The sequence below is a fragment of the Fulmarus glacialis genome, unplaced genomic scaffold (assembly GCF_000690835.1).
Source record: "Fulmarus glacialis isolate BGI_N327 unplaced genomic scaffold, ASM69083v1 scaffold1948, whole genome shotgun sequence".
NCBI classification, from domain to species: Eukaryota; Metazoa; Chordata; class Aves; order Procellariiformes; family Procellariidae; genus Fulmarus; species Fulmarus glacialis.
In genome coordinates this window covers 45093-70701 of record NW_009226116.1, presented here as the reverse complement: position 1 = coordinate 70701, position 25609 = coordinate 45093, and the positions used below count along the sequence as shown (strand labels likewise).

Genomic DNA, 25609 nt, shown 5'->3' with positions numbered 1-25609 from the left:
AAGTCAGTGGGGCAGCGTGGTGCCTCTGGCTGCAGCCGGGGAAAAGTGGTGAGCAGCGAGCAAGGTTTCCTTCAGATTGCTCTTCTTTTCATCTGCAGCTGAGGTGTAAGATCAGCATAAATGTAAAAAATACCTCTGGCTTTGTGTGTGGGTTCCAGTTAGGGGATCCCCGGCTGAGCTATCTGGGGCACTCTAATCCTAGCACGGTAAAAATGCAGTGTAGGAGAGGGTTACAGCCCCGGAGGTCACAATATCATTGTATTAAAAAGGGGCAGGGGGAAAGGAGAGGATCGATGTGGAGCTTTGTGAGGGGAGAGGATTTGCCCACAGTCCTGCAGAAAGTGTGGATGAAACTGGATGCAGAAGGAAGCGCTTCTGCTCTCCAGCTTCATGCACTACACAGCAGAGCGTGCTGTTCCTGAAGACCATCTTTCATCACGCTGTTCTGCAAGGAACTGCCAGTCACACATCCAGCGGCAGCAGTATCTGCGGCCAAAACCTTTGCGTGTTCATAAGTTTGCTAAAGTATACATTTCTGAATCTACCTCTAGCACACAATGCTCGGTAACATATTATTATAATCATTTAAATGTGCACATATTTCTCCTCCCCACAGGCGCTTTGAGGCAGGAACTTGTCTCTTGTGATGTGTTTGTGCAGGGCTTAGCACAGGGGAGAGCAGATCAAGGCTGAAACCTCCAAGTGCTATCATTTGCAAATAAGTAACAGTAATACAGCATGGGATATATTTCCAAGACCCTACCATGTGTGCTGAAGAAACCTTTGAGTCCTGCAATCCTGACATAAGTTCCTGGATATAACTTCCTCTCACACATGCATAGTTAGCTCTGCCGTCCCCATCATCCATGTCTCACAGGGTCGTCGTATTCAGCCCATTGCTCAGTAAAATCCCACAGCACGTGGTTGCTCTGTGGCTGTGTGTTGTAGCCTCTGTGCAGACCATGATAACTATGTAGTGTTGTATCAGCCATGCAGGAACGTTGATATGTGTGTCACCCTGGTGGTTCACGTCTTCCTTTGTACCACGTTTTTGCTTTGCATGTAGCTATCTACTGTATTAGCTTAATTTTCTCAGGTTTTGAATGATGCAAAGTAAACTAAACTTAATTTTCTTGCTTGGTTTGTCCTCCAGATCTAATTGGCTTTACACAGACAATGCTCCCAAAGACTGTATGATAATTCCCGGTGGCCGAAGGAGGCGGCACATTGGGGCCCGTACAAAAGAGGAACGAGGACAGGAGGGCAAGAGTTTCCTACTGCCCCTCTGGTAGAGGTACCAAGTGCGTGGCGCATCTGCAACGCGAGCAAAGTACTAGTTTTCAGAAAGCGAGCGAGACGAAGAGCTGCCCCGAGGCACTTGGAGCACGGGAAGAAGAGGAGCAGCACCAGCATGGATAAGGACAGCACAAACCTGGCTGACCAGCAGTATGAATGTGTGGCTGAGATTGGCGAAGGAGCCTACGGGAAGGTGTTCAAAGCCCGAGACTTGAAGAACGGAGGTCGCTTTGTTGCACTTAAGCGAGTACGGGTGCAGACCAGCGAGGAGGGGATGCCACTGTCCACCATCCGGGAGGTGGCAGTTTTGAGGCACCTGGAGACGTTCGAGCACCCCAACGTGGTCAGGTGAGGAAGTGGGGCAGGCGTCCCGATCAGCAGGGTCCTGGTTTTAGTACCTGAATTGGGCAAGCAAGAGTTTGGGTACATGGGCTGGACACTAGTTTGGGTTTGTGGATGAAGTGAGCACTAAACTGGGTACATGACGTGTGGTTTGAGGTTTCAGCAGGCCATGGTGCTGCCTGCCAGACCTCACCTCATCCCTGTGCATTGCCTCCCACACACACAAACACCCATCTCCAGAGGCATAGGTGTGTGACTTAAGTGTTTGAGTGGATGGGAAAGGAGCCATATATACACTATTTCCTCAGGCATAAGAGAGAATGAAAAAAACCCAACGTCTCCCGGGTTTTGTCTCAGGTATTAGTTCTGCCAGCTGCAGCTGATTTTTAGCAGCTCTATTCATTATCGAAATGGCAAACTTTATGAGAGCGGTAGTGGAATGTGCGTTCTACCTTTTTAGATGCTTTTATAGAGAGTTGTAGATAATCGTGCTAAAGAGAAGTAACAGTTTAAGACTTCAAGCTTTGCAGGCGGCCTTATGGTTGAATACTGTTTGACTGGTACTAATTTCACCGCATGCTGATGATTGTGCTACCAAGAGTGCAACAGTACAGACGTCAGGCCTTGCTTGCAAAACGGTGGCAATGCCCCAGGATGTCCTTTCTGTCATGTCAGTAGCATAAACCCCGGATAAATGACCTGTGTTCTTGAACAGATTATCTCAATGGTAAGGCTGGCCCTACTGTAACCTCTTACATTTCTCTGTAGCTGGAAACCTCCAACAGCCTGTGAGCGTCTTTTATTAATATTATGAACTTTAAGAAGTAAGCTTCACTTTGCAGATACCCAGGTACGCAATGATTTGAAACTGGTCAGCATCTTGCTGATGGTGCTGTATTAACAAGAATATTTCCTGTTATTTGCGTTACTGTACACACATATTGCATAGCAAAAGGAAAATATTTTATACTTTGCTAATACCAAGCCTCTTTCAGTCCTAGAGAAATAGGTACTCTGAAGTTAGAGATGACCTTCAAAATAGCTTGTAGCTGTGATCGTCCTGTTTTAGGGTCTGAGATGAGGGGGTTTATAGTAGGTGCAAGAGGAAAGGTGAGACAGAGAATAATATTTAAAACACAAAAGTGAATAGCTAGAGATAAATTCATTTTTGTTCATCTCAAGGCAGCGTAATACAACAGTCTCATTTCTGTCTAAACTTAATAGGCAAAGCATGTGTATTCTGAAATACTGATAAGGGAATATGTGTCATCGGTCTCACTGCAGTGAGGAATGGGATGCAGGCTGCAGTTCACTTTTTTCCATTGCTAATCAAGCAAATCCACAATTTGGTTAATAACCATTATTTTGACTGGCACCTAGTAATGCAAGAGGCTTAGTGAATACACATCAAAAGTGGGGGTATCTTTGTGTGGACAACGTGTCGTATTTGATCACCGAATCAAAGTGCTGGCTTGGTTTACAGAGGAGCGCACACAAAGTTCTTCCTTGGCAGTAGAGATAATTGAGAGTTCTCAAAATCTCTGAAATCCAGCCCAATAATTTATGAGAGTAAATGAGGATTTAGTTGTCCAGGTTTAGACATTTGCAATTTTTCTGCCATTGAGATCTTTCCATATGAAGTAAAAGGTTTTTTTAAGAGCTTTCTAATCCTGAATTCAGAAAAATCATGAAAAATAAAATTCATGTTTTCCAAAGAGCTATTTGATGAACTGACTATGCAGCTGCAGGCTTGTTTTGCTTGGGTTTAAGTGCAGTGCAATCTCGACATAGGGTTGCATAAATATATTGAAGCTTAAAATATTTTTACAAGTTTGAATGAAAATTCATTCTCTGCAAGCAGTAAGTATTTCAACCAGCAATTTGAGAATGTAGTTTCAATATAAAAATCTCTGAAAGTACACGTTCCAGGTACTCATAGTGGTGTTGTGAAGCCTGTACCTTTTGCCATAAGCAGCATTTCAGATACAAGGGGTTGGGCTGTGATGTGTCAGGATGCTTGAGACGTCGGCTGCACGCCTTTTTCCACAAACAGGCAGGGGAATATAAGAAGCAATTTCAAACATTATCTCTTCTAAATGGGAGGAAAGCTATTTAAAAACTCACCTTGGTTGAGCAGGTTTTTAATCTGTAGAGCAGATGAAGCTGTAAGTAGCACTTTGGAGTGACTGAAATCATATCCTTAAAATGAAAGATTATTTGAAAATATTTAAATGCCCCAGTTCCGTTACAAAATTCAGTAGAAGAGTTTGTAATTTATTGAAATCAAAGGTCTATTTTTGTATTATGTAAATATACTCAGAAAAGGAAATACTGTTAAAGATGATCTGCAATTTTAAGCAGCTAACCTAGCTGTACTTAGTTATTGAACGTATTATGCTCACAAAAATGTTCATTGTCTGGGCATGCATTCTGGAAACTGGTATCATGGCCAGACTAGTAAATAAAAATAATGGCAAATGCATTGTCTACATACTGGATTAAATTGTACATAATTTTCAGAGCACTGGGATAACAACACAAATATTTGAAATCAAACTTTTTTGATTTTGAGGGAACGTCTAGCTTTTTTTCTGAATATTATGGGCAACTAGCCTGAGAGAAATAAGTGAGAACTGCAGATATAATGTTGAATCTGTTACCTCTGAGTAATGGCATGTGTGATCCATGAGTCGCTCAATGCAAACTGATAGTCATTCTGTGAGTCAAAGTTTAGACAGACTTCAAACAGATGAGGCGCATACGCCCTGTTCTCGGCTGTGGTACTCTGGCGTCAGCGGACAGCAATGGCAGAAATCACTGGCCACATCTCATTACGCCGAACCCAAATGGTAGGTCCGGGCATCTCCAGGGGGTACAGTAAGGAGCTCAGCAGTCCAGGGCTTCTCTGTCTCCATGAAGTGGTGCTGAACGTGAAGAACAGTTTGGTAAGGAAAAGACCAAGTACTTGCTAGGCAGAGGTGGAGCTCCATGGCTTAGTCGGTCGCAGAGCCATGTCGCAGACCAGCATTGCTACTGCAGCCCAGGTTTGTCACAGCGGTCGTAGATTCCTTTCCTCTAAAATCCTGAGAAACGCTGAAAGCCAAAACTGGTTTCTAGTGATTGGCATTGGGGATGGAAGAGAATTTTCTCCATAAAGTAGAAATGTCTAAATAGCATAGAATAATTTTAAACAAAACATTTATCATATTTTTCTGTGCTACTGCTTGCTCATTATGAGAGCTTTCTGTTGTGTTCCTTCTCTCCAAGTCTATCGTTTCCATATTCGTACAATGAAGAGATGCATTTTTCACAGCACAGTTGCTTTTACAGCGATAGATAGTGAGGATAGATAAGACTTCACTGCAGAATAAAGCAAAACGAGGTGCAAGATAAGAAGTGAAAGGAAGTCTAATCTTCATCAGAAAAGTGATGGTACTGGAAGTCTCTGGAAATATATATATATATAATGGAAATAAGGCCTGGAGGACTGATCTAAAATTTTGTAAGGCTGTCAAAAATAATATACAGAAAGGCATGGGGAAAATACAGTTAAAAGGATGATTGCTATGTGCTTAAAATCCTCTCCTGTTTACATTTGCCTTTCTATAGAGTTCCCCTCCGTCAGGACACCTTACTCTGTTCTATTTATCTTCACAAAACAAAGTGAAAAATAGAATCGTCAAGAGTAAATCTTACTGTGAATTGCTCTAAAATGAGGTATGTTGTAGGCTTTGAAATGTCCTTTCTAACTGGTAGGATGATTAAGGTGCTCCTCTAGCTCACCTTTCAGATAATAAGATGTAATGCTTTACTAAAGTTTTACTATATACAGTAGTTAAATCTGGCAAAAGTTGGTCCAGCACTTATGTAGCTTAGTGCTGTTCTGTTTGGGAAAAATGAAATATATGTAGACAAAGGACAGGCTTTGCCAGGAATAAATGACATATTAGATTCAGGAAATTCCTGTGTGTAAAACTGGGAGTATTCCCTGCTGCAATATATCTGTAAAAATTCTTCTTGTGATTATAATGCTAAATTCAGCAATATATTGTGTTCATTTTATCTCTCTCCTGCTGGTAATCGGATGAATAATTTTCCCCTAATGTTAATCATCCATCAAACTGTGAATTTGCACTCTGGGAAAGTGATATACAAGACAGAATACTGTAATTCTTGCTGTGCTTGTTTTCTAACATATATATATTTAACAATTTAAAAGTTTAATAGTGTTAAACCCTAAGCAAGTAGAGCAAACCTGCAAAGCTGTATATTTTTGCTTCCTGGCTCATAGTTTTTTGATAAATACAACTTTTTTAGTATTTTCATGGGTTAGTAAGCCTTCATTTTTAAAATAACCAAAATTATATTGAACATAATCTATTAGAATATAATCTAATCTGTGTTATTATTGCAAAGATAAGTGTCAGAAATCTTGCCATTCAAGGTTATCATTATCATACAGTAAGGAATTAAAAATCTTAGTTCTCTCCTTCCTGTTAACTTGCAGCTAATTGACTTAGGTTCAACAGAATGACCCACCTACCTGGAAGTGTAACTCTGTTCTTCAGTCTTTTTGTTATACGGATCAGTGTGGGGGAAACCCAGTAATTATGAGTATTTGCACAATTATGCCATGTTCAAGGTTTTATGTTATTTTATATCCATTGAAAGATTAACATAGCATCATAGAATCATAGAATAGTTTGGGTTGGAAGGGACTTTTAAAGGTCATCTAGCCCAACCCCTCTGCCGTGGGCAGGGACATCTTCAACTCGATCAGGTTGCTCAGAGCCCCGTCCAACCTGACCTTGAATGTTTCCAGGGATGGGGCATCTACCACCTCTCTGGGCAATCTGTTCCAGTGTGTCACCACCCTCACTGTAAAAAATGTCTTCCTTATATCTAAAGCTACCCTCTTTTAGTTTAAAACCATTCTCCCTTGTCCTGTCACAACAGGCTCTGCTAAAAATTTTGAATGACACTGTAAACTGCCCTCTGTGGTACAGCAATACTGTCATGTTGCTTTTTCCCTGCTTTTGCAGTCCAGTGGTCCATGTTATCTCTTGGTTTGCACTTGAGTACTTGATGGAGCCCATCAACTGATTCCCTTGGCAAGGCAGCCTGAGTGTGGGGGGAAGAGGCTGGGACACACTTGACTCCCCCATCCCCATGTGCCCTGACATAAAGACGGGCACTTGGCTGTGCTCAAAGGTCCCAGAAGTGTATAATGGCTTGGTGCTTAAAATTGCGTTATACAAAGATAGAAGGTGTCTTTTTATAAGAGTTTTAAAATTCCCTGTCTAACCTGATAGAGCATTCAGAACGTATCTGTAGCAGCTCATCAATACCTGGCTAACCTTTTGCAAGGCAGTTTGAACTTGTTGTTGTTTTGCTTTGTTCTGTTTATTAAACTGAAATGATATGGGAACATGCAGACGGAAAAGAATTTCAAAACGCAGTAGCTAATTTTGTTTCTCTTTCCAGTTTGTGGTGACGCTGATATTGGCTGCTGGCTTTATTCCTGTACTGTTAATAAGTTTAAAGGATGATCTTCTCAAAATCATTGAGATGTTCCATCCCGTCAAGTGAAACATTTCTATTTTCGGGGGTGTTTGTCTCCAGTGAATTCTGCTTCCTTCCTTATTTCCTTTTTCTGCCAAGCTAATGTTGAACTTCTAGTGTGTGACATCATTCTTACAGATCAGCAGTGTGCTGTATTGTGCGATACAATTTATTTTTGTGTAGCACCACCCATATGGCATCTGGCAGGCCCTTGGAGAGAAAGAAATGGTTACCTCTACATTGCTAAGTACAGGGATTGTCTTGCACATGGAAAGAGTAAAATAAGATGCAGGGATGGAGTGAAGCAGAAGGAACTGAATTTGAAACTTGCCAAGGTTAAAGGGATTAATGTGGCAGATGAGTCTCAGCTGAGGTAGAAGAGGTGGATGAGTAATGGGAAGGAAAAACTGAATGAGCTTCAGAGTCAGTTTTAGTCTAACACAAACAGGATGGTCTTCAAGGCAGATGTGAAGACGGGAAATGCCTTGGCGGGAGAGAGGCATTTCCAGGCTGGAGAGCGGTGGTGGTCGGAGGGGAAGGGAGATGGTCCCTGCACTGACCGGCCACTGCGAGGAGGAACACTGCAAAGGTCTTGGGGAGGAGGGGACTGTCTACCTGGAAATGTGGCTTCTTTCGTGGCAAGAGGGCAAAGGGGAATGATATGGCTGACACTGAACAGGGTTTGGCAGTAGGTGGGATTTGGAGTTTTTTAAGTTGGCAGAGGACATTGTGAAGTGACTGCACATGAATGCTGGCTTGTCATCATCTGCTTGCAACCCTACAGTACACAGAATAAGCATGTACAGGGAAAATAAGTTATATTCTTCCTGTCCATATGAATTGTTTATTAGTAATGGATGTGATGATTTAGTTTGAATTCATGGTCTGCCAGAAACAGGACAAGATAAGAGCATGTCAGGAAGGAAGGGTTGAATATGGAGTAGCCTTCCGAGCCTTAGGAAATTCAGTTTCTGGAGTGAGTACAAGCTTTCTTCAAAAAGTATTTTATCTTATTCTGAATCTAAGCTTTTTACAAAAAACACGTTTCCAGTCTTTGTGTGAGTAAATGTTAGTCATTTTAGATTATGTCCAGTGCTCCCTTCCTTCTTTAAATCTGTGGATGGTTGTGTCTATGCTGTTCTTGGAGGGATCTAGTCTTGCTGGGCCCAGAATGGAAAACCAACTCATTTCACCACAACAGTTGCTGGTGACAGCCTGTGACTGCCAGGCAAAGCGTCAGCATCCCCTGGGATAATGGAGTAGGGTCCAGGATTCAAATCTGAGCCTTGAAAAAGACAGGAGAGTGGATGCTCCACTCCAGCAAACAGGGACCAGGGTAGATTACTTGGGACTTTCCAGTTTGCTTCATGGTACCTCGGTGCCGGCTGAAGTGCGGAACAGAGCATGGAGAAGGAAAGTGCTCACTTTCCAGGGGTTTGAGAGAGGGTAGGCTGGAGGCCGTGACTTAGCAAAGCACTAAGACAGTCACTCAGGTACACTCGCTGGGATTTAAGTCATTGTTTGAAGTTTAGCAGGGATGTAAGTGCATTATCAAATAAAAATAGCTATGATATTAAGTATGCACTGCATTTTAAAATGCTTTTCTGAATAGAGTTCAGGGACAATATACGTAAGAATATGAATCACGGATATTGATTCTTATTCATGTATTACATTAACTGAAGCCTTATTTCCAGAGAATTTTTCTATTAAAAGTTAAAATAAATAATGCAGAATAAATAATGCAGAATAAATATCCTGATATAGCAGTAACATGAATTTGGCATCAAGAGTGGTTATTTGTCTTTGTAGTAATTCTTAGTTGACTTAATTTAGTTCTGAAGTTTTAAAATTATTTTATGAAGTTTCATAACCCTAAATAAAATAGAAGTTGCTGTTCATTCTAAAACTTTGCAGCTGTGTATAGAGCATTTGGGTTTTACTCTTTGTATGAAATCTAGTTGTTTTCCAGTTTTGCTGAACAAATTGATTCTTAATGATCTAACAAATTATCAAAGGATAACTGTGCCCATATACATATATAACTAAGCTGTGTTTTTTCATTCAAGAGAGAGGAAATCTCTCCTCCTGTATCAGTTCTTCATATATTTTTCTTATATTCTGAAAAATGTTTTAAATTACGCATGCATGATTATTTAACAGCTATACCTTTAAACTATAAAGCGTTTGTATCTAATGAACAAACCACTTTAGAATTTTCCAAGGAGTGTTTTTTTCCATTGTGTACTTTGACATTTTCCATTTGGGAAACCTCTATTTGGGAAGCTTTTGATGAGATGATCATCAAAGAGTGGAAATGTGTCTGTCGATTTCCGAACTGTTTCAAAAGTTCCAAATTATTGTATTGATTTTTCTATTCATTTATTTACCCATAGCCTTTGAAAATTTGTCCCATCCTTAGAAAATGTTCACAAGGGAATATTCCGCTAAATAATCCTTCTAAAATCAGGCCTTAAAATTCTAACAAGTTGTGTTTTCTTTAGGCGGAACAAAGAATGTTTTATATGAGTAATAAGAAACTCTTCCATATGATGCTTTAGATGTCTTTTTAGGGTTTTAGAAGAAGATGGGTCTCTAGCCTAAGAAGCATCCCACATAATTTTAGGACCAGGTGATCATTTCAGATACCTAAATACAGAGTGTACTGGAATGTGCCAATTTGCTGATATTGGTAGAGTTGTCCTGGGGTAGATTTCCCTTGACATACCTAGCAAACAATTTACAAATTTAGCAAAAAGTTCCATACTGTTTTAAAAGCATTCATACAAACACTGACTGGTTATCACTCTGGATTATCATTAACAGGTGGCTGATCTTTTCTTAGTAAAAGAAAATTAAAAAATAACTCACATGTGAATTCATCTTTGCAGGAATTTCCCATATTTAATGATTGAAAACTCAATTCTAGTGCAGATGAATCATACTGAGTTTAAATAAAACCTATTGAGTCTGGACTTTTGAACATTAGTCAGTGCAGAATGTTACATGTTTTGATAGAAAAAGAGAAAGGAAGTGAGAAATAGAATGGAAAAGCCTATGTGGTTTTTTTTCTTTCTTTTATGTGACGCTTTGGCTAGTCTTTTAATATCTATTTGAAGTGTGGTCACTATGATAAATAACTGAAGGTGTCTTTTGCTGTTTAACAATGTCAGAGAATTCCCTTCTCCCTGAACTCAATTAATTATAAACTTGAAATTTCAGTGCTTTGTTCACTGTTTTTTAAGTTAGCATATTTCCAGGAGCTTTCTGTGAATGTAATTCCTAGCTGCACTGGTGCTTTTGTTTCTCTTCATCTGTGGAGCCAGGGCTCTACTGTAAGGATAGAATTCTATCACTATTTTTTTTTTTTTTTTTTTCACATTTGATGTGGTATTTTGCATACAGCTGCAGAGTAGACAGTTACCTTTGAAAAGAACATTTGGCTGGTTTAATTTGATTAGAGCAAACCACCTCAATCATTTCTGAACTAAGACCGTTTTCATTTTAACTTGGCAGTAGGAGTTGGGAATGTACTGACTGTGCTTAGATGTTTGGGGGAGTTCTGGTTTGGATACACAGCTACCGCCGAAGTGAAACAACCTTAGAGGACTTTGCCCACTTTGCTCCTTCCCCATAGAAAGGGAGGGCTGTGAAGCCACTGAATGACACATTTAACTTTCACTCATTATGACAAGGAATTGGACTCCTTGTGAGTGTTTCTACAAAAAGTTGGAAACCTTTAATGCACAGAAATACATAATCATACATTTTAAAAAAAACCCGTGATATTAAAAACAGATATAGGATATGAAAGTCTTTTATTTACAACAAACTTAAACATCCCTAGCAACAGCATTTTGAATAAAGTTATAATAAAATCCAACGTATAAATAGAAATATGGTGGGTTTCTCACAGATATATTCTACGAATGTTAAAATTGTATATCTCTTTTAGTAAACTGTCTTAATAAGATTCCCACATTCTGTCATTCTCCTAGCTTTGACTTTCTACCCCTTTCCTCATCATATAAATATATTGTGATTTTTTAATGTTGCATATTAAAGATGAAATTAGATTCTTCAGATTTACAGTATTATTTATTATATATGATTTTTGCTTTTCAGTTCCCCTCACTGGTGATCATTTTCCTAGAAAAACTATTGTGGCTGTCTAGAATATCAATGTGTCTCATAATAAATGACAGCCCTTCAATAAATCATAGTCGGATGGTATTCTCCAGAAAAGACGGTTCTGATCTTTAAGTGCTCTGACTTTGCAGTAGTGGATCATCATATATACAATATTTTAACAAGAAGATTACAGTTGAAGGAAGATCTTCTGGATATTCTTGTGTTATGTTCTGAAAACCAATATGCACAGTTAACTGTTCATCTATGTGAGCAGCCTAACACTCGCTAGTAACAGGGGAATTGCATCCACATCTTCCAGATAATCCAAAATCAGCTGTAAATTTAAGTCTTGAGTTTCTGCTGGTGACGTTAAAGTCCATAGAGCTACACTGATTCAAACAGCTCTGGTTGTTCAAATCATAAATTCCTAATGTTAAGATGAACAAAAATGTATTAGGACAGACAGACTGTGCAGAGCTGTCCCATCAAGCATGCACATTTGAGACTTTACCATTCAGATTTTAGGTGCTGCAACTATTGAGTTTACCAAACTGGGGTATAAAAGTAGTTCTTCCATTAGGAGGTTTTTCACTCATATGGACTCAGAGTTTCTGTTGACCTGTTTTACTCTTCCTAATTACAGTCCCTTTTAGAACCACAAATAATTCCTCTCTAGCTTAGTATGTACCCTCTGAAATATTTGATGTCTATCTCTATGTGGTCACCTAAGCAATTTGTGCAATGCTGTGCTTACCCCCAAACTCCAGGTTGCGTCACAGACACGGTCGTTTCAGTGCTATGTACATCTCCCTTCTTCGAGAGAAAATGTTTCTATGGCTGCAATTAGAGACTTTCTGATTGCTGTACAGCATTGAAAGTTTATGTCTAACTTGTTATTCACTAGCATAGCACTAGAAGCTTTGTTATTGATTTCCAGGTTTCTTCGGGACGGTGAAAGTTAATGACCTGTATTATTTTTCTCTAGTAGGAAGTAGGTTATAAGGTGAATCTCATTTTGCTAATTTTATCTAACAGCATACTTTGTTTGTGTTTGTGATCTTTACAACATAGAGATTGAGCAGCATCTGCACTTTCAATTAGTGTGTTGTTTATCCTTAGATAACCTCCTAGATTGTTAATGGAGATAGGCCTACCCACAGATCTCTGTGGTTTCCTCGCAGACATCTCTAATCAATTTGTTGCCTTAATGTTCATCTCTGCTTTTTATAAAACGCTGAGCAACAAGTTTTGATCAAAGCAATAATACCCATATCCAGACAGGTTTGAATCAATGACTGTAGTCTGAAAATCAGAATTAAATGTCTCATTAAACTTAAAAGATTTGGCATCCTTGGAAGGGCCCAGACAAGTTAGTACTTCTGTAGAACTGAGCACCTGTATCTCTTCATTGCACGGAATCCCGTTCATCACATTGCCTTTACGTTTGTAACATCATTAAAAAAAAAAAGAGTTACCTGGCATTACTTAATTCTATGCTGCTTATTATTCATGTTGTCTCTCTTCTTAAGAAATCAAGAAGGCTTTATTACTTTTAAATTTTATTTGGTCAGATTAAAACATCTTTTATAGATGTTAGTTATTTCAAAAGCAAATCTTTATGCGGTAGTGAAAAAATACAAACAGAAACGACACTGGAACGGAAGGCTACGGCAGTACAACAGCAAGAATAGTTAGGAGTTGCACAGAAGAGTCAGGTAACCCATTTGACTAAAAATGAAAGGTATTTGTGGCTACAGATAAAACCCAGATAGGTGAATAACACTGACGAGGGAGTCTTTTTAGAAGACATTTTAAGTATATTGGAATGTCCCAAATGAATAGGATATTGTGATATCTGTAAGAAAATACATTTCAAAGACTGCTTGGTTTCCAGTAACCCAAAGTTGAGAGTGGACAAGACCATTCTGCAGAAACAAAACGTAAGTCATAAAAAGCAAATTTAAATCTTCTGCCATCCACTAGATCAGTGAAAGGATATTGAGCCTATAATTCTGGAACAAGCTGGAAAGTCAATTAAGTTTACTAAAACAGTAATAAAGGGCAATTTCAACCACTGTTCATAATAAAGTGGACAGATGAGACAAGGTTTAAAGACAAAACTTAGAGACACCGTCAATGAAGCAGCTGTTCCTGGAGTACAAGGAAGATAGAGCACTCTGTGCATAGCCTGAAGTAACTTGCAGTAGGTGGTTTAAGAAATTCTTATACAAGAGACACAGTCATAGTGACCACAATAATTAAATCTGATATATCAAGTTTGGGAAAGGGATCGTTCCCAACCTTGATGCAGTAACAATAGGCTTTAGAAAAGAGAGATTAAGAAACAGGAGATAATAAAAAATCCAACAGTCAAGAGGAAGGATATGAAAATGCTTAGATTTAACATGGTAGGTACTTAAATAGAGATTTGTAGCAACACATTTTGTCGCTTGGGACATGCACCTTTCCTTGGTGTGATGCTCTGTCCAGCCACTGGAAATCCTGACTGCTGCTTTGGATCTATAGCCTCTTCCTGGGTGCTAGATATAGCAGGACAGTTTAAACGAATGGGTTCCTCAAACTCTCTGGAGGGGTGGGGAATGTCAAAGGGAGACACCAAACTTTCTCTACCCCTTTTATGACTCTGCTCCAGTATATCATGATGGATGTACAGAAGGTACACATAGCCATGCATAAAAAAATAAAACAGGAATGTAAGGTAATTGTGAGCAGACATCTAACTTTAACCATCTGAATATTAAAAGTATACTCCATCCTAGTCATTTAGAGTCTCCCTATAGTGAGTGCAGAGAGAGGACGCGCTTTCTGAGAATAATTTGTCCCATCACCCTCCGTACTCACCGTGGAGCAGAATGAATTGCCCTCTGGAAATGCCTGCCTCTCTCTTGTTGACTGCAGGGAGAGCCCAGGTGGCTAATGCAGAGTGGACACCCAACTGTAGCCTGATACAGCTAGGTGAGATAATCCCAGTCGATACGGTTCGTGTTTGAAGGTAGAAAGTGGAAAAACTAGTAGGGAGTTTGTACAGCAATTAAGAGAAGTTACAAAAGCAAATAGGAAATTATTTTGGGGATGGGGGATCAAAAAGCTAGTATTGAAATCAGAGGGCACTTGAACTATGACGAATTAGAGGAGGTAATTGAATAAGAAATTAGTAGTATTTTTTTTACCAAAGTCTATAGTACATGGATTGTTGGTAAGGGTTTGTACAAGACACGTTTTTTATCAGTTGGCAAAAATGATGTACTTTTCCTAATAGCAGAGTGTGGGTTTCTGTGAAATGTACTGACTTCCGACAATCTGCTTCTAGTTTGCACTTGGCATTAAAGTACTAAGGGGAACAGGATGTAGCTGGAATGGGTGGGCATTGCCTGGTTACCCTGTACCCAATTTTAAGCTCCATCAGAAGCCATCAAAACTTCTTAATCTTTTACAAAAGGAAGAGTAGCTGAAGATGTGTGTTTGAGATGGCCAATCACGCAGCCTACAAGTGGTTTAAGGCACCTTTCAAAGCGTTCTCAGATGTAGTTTCTCTTGCGTATTTTTCTCATTTCCCTTCACTCTGCCATACTGGTCTCATACAGGATTTGCCACTAAGTGGGCTAATTATCTCATTATTGATAAAATTCTGATGCTACACATAGTTTCATTGCATCAAATTCCTTTTGAGCAAATTACATGATTGTACAATTGCAAGTCGTTGGAAAATTCTGGTGTCTAACTTATATTCCACTCTGAATCATCCAAAACCTGAGTGCTTGGTAAGCGGTGGTACTATACCCTTATCTCTTGGAATAGTTTTTTTTTAATTTAAAGTTTTATTTTTCCATAATCTCAAAACGTGTCAGGCTACATTGCTTGGTAATAGCCTGCAAAATTAAAATCAATCAATAATGCTAAGAGATTCTGCTCCATCTTTTTTTATGTTGAGTGTCTGTTGGAGATCTTTTATAGCTTGATTTAGAAAGCTTGAAAACAGCTTTTTTTATTATCAAACTGCTAAGACAATATAATTGTAGTAAAGCAAATAAGCTGCTCTATTAAGCTGTTTGGATATGCATATTACTTGTGTGTGTGTGTGTGTGTATGTGGAAGAGAAAAACCATGAAAATGTCAAGATTTGACTGCATTTATACCAGGAAGCTCAGAATTTTTCTTTTGTAACATGGATGAGGATTATTAGACATGTAGGACTGCAATCAGTTTAAAGTCTGTGCCTTAAAAATGTCTGAACAGTTTTCTTTTTTAAAGTTAAAAGAAAAAAATGAAAGGGAATGAGGGCAAGCCAGGAAAAAAAATATCCCAAAAGCTAATTGTTTTTAAAAAGTTACATGACATTGAAAATTGGAACTTGGAACTGAAATGCCATCTCACTCCTAAGTATAATAAAATAGTAAATTTTATTAAATGTATTCTGGAAAGAGTAAATGAGCATTATAAAACCTGGTGTGAGTGGCAAAAAGCCCAGGCAATACCCAAAAGAGTAAACATCTAATGGCTTAACCTAACTGGGGCACAGTCTGCTGCAGCAGGCAATTGAACAGGGGATGTCAATATTTAAAAGCAGCAGAACTAATTTTTGAAACAGATGGCTTTTTTCCTCCTGTGTGCAGTACAAATATATGTTTTTAAAGGCTTTAGGGAATATTGAGATGATGGGATTATGTGTCTCCTTTTAATATTGGCCCTTTTTTTAATTCTTCAAGTCTTGTAAAATTTAAGGTCACTTTGATCTTTCTTCCTTCAAGCATGAAATTGCGATCTTTAAATTGCATTATTCACTCAGTTCCAGAACTCATTCATCCCAGAGCACATCCTTTATACAAAAATACTGTAATATCATCTTGTCAGCTTTTAAATGGAGACTCTTCTTAAAAAGACTGTTGAGTTCTTGAAATAATTTAACTATAATTTTCTGAATGGACATAATTGTCATGGCATTTCTAATATATTGATCACTGTCATTTTCACAAGCCTGAAAAAGTGTTCTTGTGCTTTGGAAAATCTAAATCCATGTCACTTCTCTGTGTTCTGAAGTGAAATCATGCAGACTGTACTGCACTTAGATCAATAGTCATATACCATAGGGGCTGGCGTACAGAGGCATTCATGGAAATGAAGACTACTGTGTCTTCCTGGATTTAGTAAAAAAAAAAATGCTCTACTGTGTATCTTCCTTCCAAATGGACTTGAGACAGTTATTTCTCAGTCAAATATTTTCATAATCCAGCCACAGGTTCTTATTTCAGAACATATAGATGCCGGTGGTGATGTTTGAAAACCAAGACATGCCTGCATGAAAAGTAGGTAAGGGAAATCACCAGAAGGTTTGAATTTTTCTTCACAGAAAGTCACTTCAATTCTGTGATAACTCAGAAAGTGGCTGAATGGACCTTTATAAAACATATGAACTAAGTCACTTCTAAGTGGAGACAGCTGGGGTCTATTTAATATCCTGTGTAAAATGGGAGAGGTCAGCTTCCTGGAATAACTTACGAGTTTTATTTCACAAATATCCTACTGCTGCAGAGACCTGGGGTGACGGTGAGGCTGTCGAACTAAAATGCGCCATAAGGAAAAGCTCCAGGGCCGTTGCTCTCATTCTAGCTCTGCATGGGATGGTAGGAAGCATCTTGTGGCCTGCAGTATTTGCGCATCCTCATAAACGTCTGTTGCGTGGGTGCTTATTAATGCAGGCAACTAGTCTCATTTTTTTCTTCCAATCCTATATTCTTATGATTTAGGCATTGGGATACTAATGGAAAATCATCGAGAAGTGACACTTTGGACAGCAATTCTCAAATGTACTGATGACCCTAAATACCTACGTTATTTTGTAATTTGGGACCTTGTTCCTAAATCGCTTAACTTATCTTGATAGTTTTATGATGTCTTTTTTCCCCCTTGCAATTAATGCAGCCATATCTTTACTATCTAAGATCATACATTTCCTTAATGTGTTCCCTGTATCTATTCAATTTAGTTACTCTTGACTGCTTAAGTTTGGAATCTTATTTTATTTTCTAACTCCTGCTTTCCATTGTGTATTAGCTATATTTGTCTTTGTAGGCCGGTGCCATTGGTAAGTGTTCACTCACACACACAAGGAAGTTACACGATATAGCAATTGATATAATTGGTAGTTCAGTGATACCCTAATTAAAAGCCTGTGGTGCAATAAGTATGAAAATTCATATAAAAATTGTACATAAATAATGATGTCCAGTATGATTACATATATTTCACAGTGTGAAAATTTGGCTTTTCTTTTACAACATATTTAAATAGAAGATAAATGGAAGCTCTAAAGAAGAGCTAAGAGGGGTAATTGTTTCTGTGAGATGGAAAAAAGATGGAAATTAAAAAAAAAAAATAGTAGTGTGTCACTGGAATAGGCAAGCTGACCACAGCCAGAAAAGGCTTTTGTAGACTGTGCTGATTATGTGGGCCCTGTATGGTGTGTAGCGTTGCTCGTTTAGTCAACTGTACAAAGGCTCAAGACCATCAGCTGTGGTATGAGTTTCTGTGCTGTTTCTTCGAACAGAGGTAAATAGGATGTCTCTTGACTTATTCTTGAAATAAAAATAATTACATCAATAAAACAATTCATCTACGGCTTAGAAAGGGTTAGAACAATTTCCATCTCACCCAGTATTATTCTGAAGTGAGAAGGAGCAGATAGCTTAGGGCATGGTGTAAGAGCAGAACAGACCTGAAGTGATAATTCCTGGCAAATTAAGGCTTGACAGTTTTGACACCGACTTGCTCTATGATCTTGAGTAATCTGTGTCCACTGCTTTGTAAGTCCACGCAGCATTTGCAAGCAGATGTGAGCCAGCCCTGCCTCGTTCCCAAGCAGATGCCTACTCGCTCTGCCGGTGCTTTGAGCCAGCTGGAAGCCGCGTAGCCATGTTAGCGCTGCAGAGCCTCAGCCATTACGCTCCGCTGTCCTCAGATCTTCCTCAGCTCAGCCTGAGCTGACACTGGCTGCCCGCACGTCGCAGAGCACGCTCTCCTTTGCTTGCAGAGCTTGGGTAGATGTACTTTGTTTTCATTTGCCTAGACGTAAAAATGTTTTAGCGCTCCAGGAACCAGACCTTGTTTTGCAAGATTTATTATAGTTTGCTCATTTCTTTCGGAAATGTGAAAGACGTTGTTGCAAAACAACCAAAATACAGTTTTGTCATGTATTTACATCTGACGTACACTATCATTTACAAAATGCTGAATTTATTTCAAAACTATCCATGCATTAAAATGTAAACCCCCATCTCTTGCTGCTAAAAGACGCCCCAAAAGAAATAGTTGCCTTTGCCCCGAAGCAATAAAACAGTCGAATAAAATTTATTGCCAGCTCAAAATGCTACTAACACCTCATTTTCATTGCCAAACTCTGCAAATAATCTTTAATTTGTTTTCTTTTACATATGTGTGCAAGAGCTTAAAGGAAATACTTAAAGAGCTGTACAGCCTGTAGAATACTTCACTCCGTGTGCATTAATCTTTAAATGGCTGGCTCACAATGCCGTGTAAACTGGCTGGAAAAGGAGGAAACGTGTATTAGACATCTACCTGAAGAACTAGAGGAGGAAAACATCTGACAATCTTACAGACATAGTCATTTTTCGTTTTCTTTGCATGTGCTATGAATTAATTTAAAATTTAAAAAAAGACAGCTTAGTAGAAGAAATGACACGACAGCCAAGGAGCTTGTATGGCCACGTGTGAATGACTGTGAATGGGGAAAAAAGCAGCCATGAAGTTCACATTTTTAAAAACTTGTAAGATATAATGTCTTAAATTCAGATGAAATGTCTAAGGAATTTGCATGCTAATGGAAATGAGGATCCCTTTTTATGTATCGAGTGTTTAAGAGCAATTGCCTTTTTATTAAGCTAAATTTATTAAGCCAGAAAAATCTTGTAAATTTCTATTGAAGATTTATTAGTCCCATTTGTTTCTGTTCTGTACAACATGAATATTAAACTCAATCCTGCAAGTTTGTCACAGGTGAAACTCCCTTTCAAATTAAAGGAAATTCTGGACCTGAGCCAAAGCCAGTTAAAAACATGTACTGACTTCATGACACGTAGGTAAAGGCTCTTGTGTGCAGAGGTTTTTAGTATTGATCCTGGTCTGTGGGGGTTGAGTGAATAGGGCAGAGGCATTTTCAGAGTCTTTTTTTTTTTTGTGTTGACGTCTCTCTCATTTTGTTTTAAGTTCCTCATGAGAAGGAATATTTTTAAATATCTTCAAAAATCACTTGAACATGATCTGGAATCCCACCAAGTAAAATTGCTCAGTTATAGTCTTCCTGTGAAAGAGTCATCTTTCCTAAATTCAGTTAAATTCAAGCATCTTGTCTAAATTAGTCATTTAGGTGTCTTCCATAGCAAGCAGGGAGACAGAGTACCCCCCGCCCCCGAGTGAGTCAACCAACCTACTTCTTTCCCTTGAACATATGGAGGCCTACATGACCCATTCAGACTAACCACCAAACCCCTGAGCAGCTCCATTACATGAGTTATATCTCTTCCACGGTAGCTGAGAGGAGAACTTAGCGCTCCGCGAGCTCTACTAGGCTGTTGTGTAGATGGATGGCGTTTGAACTGTCTGATGATGGGTAGCCAAAGACAGCTGCGTTCAGCGGAATTGTTAGTTTTCTTGCAAGCCTTAAATCTGCCTTCTGCATGGGCTGACTTTAAGTGTTACCTTACCTTTGTGTTCCCTTAGTTTTGATGCTTTGGTTTTACAATAAATATCCCCTCACTGTTTTCTTTCTCTTATAAAGTTATATATTACTCTCTGCCACTCAGTTTTTCTTTTAGAAAGCAACTTATAAAGGAGAGTGCAATGTTTAGGTGCATGAATCTGGCTGCCTCCCAAAACCTGGCCAAATCCTGTTTGTTTTTCTTACCCATGTCAGCAACTGCCTTTGTCTTTCAATTTTTGGAAATCACCTGAGTGCTATTTACTTTTGGGCAGATGGGGTGTGATTCATAGCACGTTGAGTGGTGGCGACAGGACACGGTACGGTGTCGCTGGGAGGTCAGTTGAGTTCACTGTGCTTCCTTCCAGGTTTTGCTGAAGTGGATGGAGGAATTCCCTTTGTCTGAAGTTAATGGTGCCTCTGGCATCACGGCACACGGGCTTCTTGGGAATACATCTGGCATCAAAGCTGGATCAAAGTATTTCCCCATATCAAGTGTAGCCAAAAAGCACTGTGAACTGTGTCTATTTTTATGTCCCTTAACCTCATGCAGGACAAGCATGTATGGAAATCAACACACAAAATGTAAGACATCTTTTGGATTTTCACTTGGTCTATTGCTGAATGTGGCAACGGCGTTCACCGCCTAACCACCGTGCTTGCGTTGGAAGTGGGTAGATATGTCTGGTCCGTTTTCAGAAAATTTTGAGCAGTTCTAGTGAATCCATAAACAGATTCTTTCAACAGATTTAGACATTTTTTAAAAGTTGTTTTCATGCGATTTAAATACCTGGTGTTAAATTGCTGTTTCCACTTGTAAGATAACAAGAACTGTTCATATCTGTTGCTGTTTTCTAGTTCCCCCAGGTAAAGACTGGGAAAGCAACAGTTCACAGTTTTGTTCATTTCAGAATTTAAAGAAAAACGAATATTGTGATGAACTTTTTGGAATAAATAATGAACATCATTTTCAGAGATGTATGGCCATATCCAAGAATTAACTTAAGTCCTAAAGGTAATTAAAAAGTTAGGAAGGAGAGACTGTGGTACAGATAAGGACACTGAGGTGCAAAAGGGGAGCTCACGTGCAGGGCCCCAAGTTGTAAAGTTCTCACTGCATGGGTAAGAGAAGCCAGACCAGGAACCACAAACACCAACTATCATAGTAGATACGGGTTTAAACGGCGTACAGGGATTTACATTGCTCTGTCCAGGTAATGATTGGCTGAGTATAAGGAAGAGAAAAATGACCTTTTTGGCCTTTTGTCTTTCATTCCATGTGCACAGACAATGAATTCTTTTTTTTTTTTTCTTCCCTGCTTTCATTTCTGAAAGATACCAGGCGTATAGGGGAGACGAAGCTTTAGATGATGTATACTTCCTTAGAAGTCACTTAGGTTATTTGCATGCTGGAAGTTAAGTATAGCATAAGTTCTTTGGTAGCTCAGGCCTAGCGGATTGTGCAAGATAAGATCTATGGCAGGTTTTTTCTGCACACTACTACCCTCACTCCAAAATTGCATTTTTGTACTGACAGATCTAATAACATTTCATAAAATACTGGTCAAAGCTTGTGTTATGTCAACTGACCGTGCTGTCATAGCAATAAACAGACTCTGTAAGAAGTTTCTTACACCTGACTTCCCAGAGTGGTGCTTGTTTCATTCTCTTACCAATGATTTTCTTTGCTATAATGTTATCTAGAGAGCCAAGAACGTTGTATTTAAGAAATGATACATAAAAATAAACCTAAATATAAACAAATGAGCATGACAGTAAACCATGCAATGTTTTACTGTTTTACTCCTATGTATACTAATTGCTTTCTGTTTAATACATGGATATACAGCATGTTCCATTAAAAAGCCTACAGCTTTCCTTAACAATTCCTTGAATACGTTAGAACAACACAATTCAAAGGACTAAAAAGAATTAATTTGGTTGTCAAATTAACAGCTGTCTTTACTAACATATACACTATTTATTTACTCTGTGCATATCAGTATTGTCAACTTTAGCCAATTTAGCCTTTTATTTTCCTTTAGGCTTTTTTTTTCTTCTGTTTTCCTGCTCTTTTGCTTTTGCAGTGGAGTTCACAGTATTGTTGAACCGTGGAAGTTTTCCCTTTCTAAAAGTCAACTCTTGATCCTTCTTTGAGAAACACAGACCACTTGGTCCCACCTCTACCTATGAAACGTTGTAAAAATGTATTTTCTTACAAGGCTTTGATGTGTCAGTGTCTCAGAAATCACTACAACAATACTTTTTCCTGAGGGTATTAATCAAAACTGTTGTTAATGCTGGTAAAAGGACTACAGTAAGACATTTTGCACCTAGTGCTCTCTCTCCCCTCCTCATCACCATCACCATACCAGCTTTGGGCTCCTTTTGGCTGCTGCCAGTACTAGCCCTTCTTCCTAGGAAGTGGTAGCAACATTATCAGGGCTCAGGTGTATTTGCACCATTTAACAAGCCCCCTTACCTTACTTGTTCAGCGGCTCTGACAAGTAGATTTGCCTTTCAGAAGTACTATCAGTCAGGCAGTGGTTGCTTGTATTCCTGAGGGCTTAGCGTACACTGAAAGGTTACTTCGGATTCAAACAGAACCTGAGTTTTGCGTACAGCCACCATCCCCCAGTAGAATTGCGGCTGTAGCGGAACCTGGAGGTCATTCAGGAACAGCAGTCCGTGAATTGATGGTAAGCATCAAAACAGTAGATCTCTTCTGTCATCTTCTACAGTACCTGCTTCTTGTTTTTTAGGTTCCCCCATGCATCTCTGAAATGCAAGAGCTTGGAATCAAATTTGCGTTGGAATTACTTACCACTTAAAAAATGCTGAATTAAACACTTCGGGAACAGATGTGATATTGCAGGCATTTAAAAAACTATATGACATGGTACAGAGTATCAAACAGGACTTTTTTTTTTTTTTTCCTGAATACTTCTTATATGGAGTGGAGGGTTATTATTTCCTTTATTATTTTTTATATGTTGGCATCACTGTTAAGTCTCAAGTGTAGATAGATTAGATTATTAAGCTACTAAAGAATGAATGATTTATACTGTTGTAAAATCTTCTGCAGATGAGTTGTTGGTTTTATTTAAATCTAGGAAAGAGATGATCAACTTAGATTTAGGTCCTGTAGGTTTGGCACAAGCATGAATTCAAAATGTAAACTGAAATGTGGAGTCTGTAACGATCAGTTTGACTGTGAGCTACACATGAATAAAGACTGGATTTTGTTGTATCCCATCTTGCATCAGGTACAGCTGAGAATCCAGAATAACTTCTGTGCTCTTTTCATTTGAACGAAACAAAATCAATATTCAGACATAAGTTTTATTTACATGTTGAGCAATTTAGGGAATCTAAAAAGGAATGCAGCTTTCCCTGAGGAAGGTATTCTACAGAAAATCTAAAACACTTAATAAAAGATGCACATGCACTGCCAATGAATCGAAGCATCTTTAATTTGTACTCTGAACTGGAAGCTTATGGAAGCTTGCTGGAAGCTCTCACTACTGTATAACGGCAGTGTACATGACTCTGAAAGGCAGGGTACATTTGCTTGCTCCAGGATCACATGAGTGCACTATGAATAGGTCAGACAGCTATTGCTGATCCTAAACTATCTATGTGTCAGCGACTGTCTTCGTGATAGGCCACGTTATTTTTCTGATTTGGGGGTGACTTGGCCTTTCCCTCGCAGAGAGAATCTGACAGTCTCTTTGGTACGGCAGCGCGTAGAAGTGTAGGCACCAGCAGGCTGGTGTTTTCCCTCGGTAATGGCAATTGCTCAGTGTGTGGCCAGCTTGGATTTGAAATCAATTGCAATGAGATGAAGCTGTTAATGGACTGGTGAGGAGTTAAGTATTTCAAAAACTGGTGAACTGTAGGATGAGTCCTAAAAGTGAAGTTCTGCAAGGCAGGATACTATTCAAATTACTGAGCCTGACCAGATCCATTTCTGGTCCTTGCCTATTAAAAATAATCTCCCTTCGCAAAGAAGGTGAGCAAGAAATGGCAGTGTGAGGGCTAAAAAAGACAGCACGCTGCTATAAACAAAGAGAGATGCAGAGGACGTCTTGTCAGGCATATTTTTCCTTGAAGTAAAACTCTTAACAACTGAATCTTTTAATGACTTGGGTGGCACAGTGAGTAAATGTACTTGGCCTTTTCATCTTTTGGGCACAAATCTTGGCTTCTGTTGAAAATGAAAATTAGTTTTGGTGGTTTCATCGGAGCAGACATTTGTCTGCATCACAAAACATTCAGTCTGGCACCAGGGCTCGTCGCTGCTCGAGTGGGGCCCAGCGCAGGAGAGCAGGGGTGTTGCAGGTCAGGGCTGCAGTCGGTACTGAGCGTTGAAAGCTTGCCCAGTCAGCCCACACTATCGGACTTTAGCCAGTGCTATTTACTTCGCTTTCAAGAGCATCTATTTCTCTCTGTCACTCTCTCTGTCTCTCTTCCTCACACACACTTAAAGAACAAAAACATCTTTTATACAGCTAAGCATTTTAAATAATTTTTCCAAGTCAGAAAGGGAGAGAGACTGGAAAAAATTACAGCACAAAGCTCAGCTTGCAGATGAACGATTGCCTTGTCATCCTAATATCCCCCGTCCTTCCCTTAAGCCTCACTGGTGAGTGGGCTATAAGCAAGAATATTGGCTGGGCTCTGCTGGAGTAGGTCTCCAGGATAGGACTTTCTGCTGCCTTGCTTTCATCATGCAATTGCTTCTTCACGGTAGCTCTTTCAGCTCTGTGCACAGCAGATAATGAATGAGTGACTGCAGAGTTGAAAACATCTATCTGCATAACATCTGCCTGTCCTAGATAAATTGATTTGTTTTATCTGATGTTATGTTCTGCCCTTTTCTGCTATTTGCCTGAAAGAGGTTTCTTCTGATGACAAGAAGAGATCCTGCTACTCTTTCCTGGAAGGGTAGCGAAGCAGGAAAAATGTTCACAAACTCCAAGAACCCAGTAGACATGTAGAGAATAAGGATTTGAGACGTAAAGTTGCCATGAGCAGTGTAGAGATACCCAAGCTTATTTTAATTAACCGAGTTTGACTCTAGGCATCTGACTGCTGCTGGCTGGAGCTCACAGTGGGCTAGTTTACCGTGCTGCAGGCAGCGCTGTGCTGTCACACTGTACGTTTTCAGGACCAAGGTGGGTCAGTTGAGCATTGTCTAAGTGTCTCTGCGTTATGTTGCAGTCTGCCGTGGAGGCATATCCGAAGTATTGATGCACATTAGTGCAGCTGCAGCTGGCGTGACAAGCAGATTGGGAAACTCCTGAAGACCCTGCATGCTTTTGAAAATGGAGCTTAGGTCTTGCATTGCTATGTGGTTTTACAAATGTTATCCCAGAAAAAATGCACTTAAAATATGAGATACTTTGAATTTAGTGGCCTGTTCATCTGCATGTGCTCTTTTTTCATCTAATAGTACTTCACTAAAGCTCCTTCGAGTGAGAAAAATCTATGTCTGAAATACCAGCTTTCAGAGGCATGGAGGATTAGGTGATTGCTGATTAAGAT

At 39.3% G+C, this 25609-nt stretch overlaps 1 protein-coding gene across 1 annotated transcript in view; it reads left to right on the top strand.

Annotated features, from left to right (window-relative positions):
- Window positions 1-1411: 1411 nt before the first annotated feature.
- Window positions 1412-25609, top strand: part of LOC104080327 (cyclin-dependent kinase 6) — a gene marked incomplete at its 3' end in the record, with an annotated part of 55194 nt that continues 30996 nt past the window's right edge. Inside the window, exon 1 of the mRNA XM_009582686.1 lies at window positions 1412-1644. Within this exon, the coding sequence (XP_009580981.1) occupies window positions 1412-1644 (233 nt within the window). The remainder of the gene's footprint in view (window positions 1645-25609) is intronic.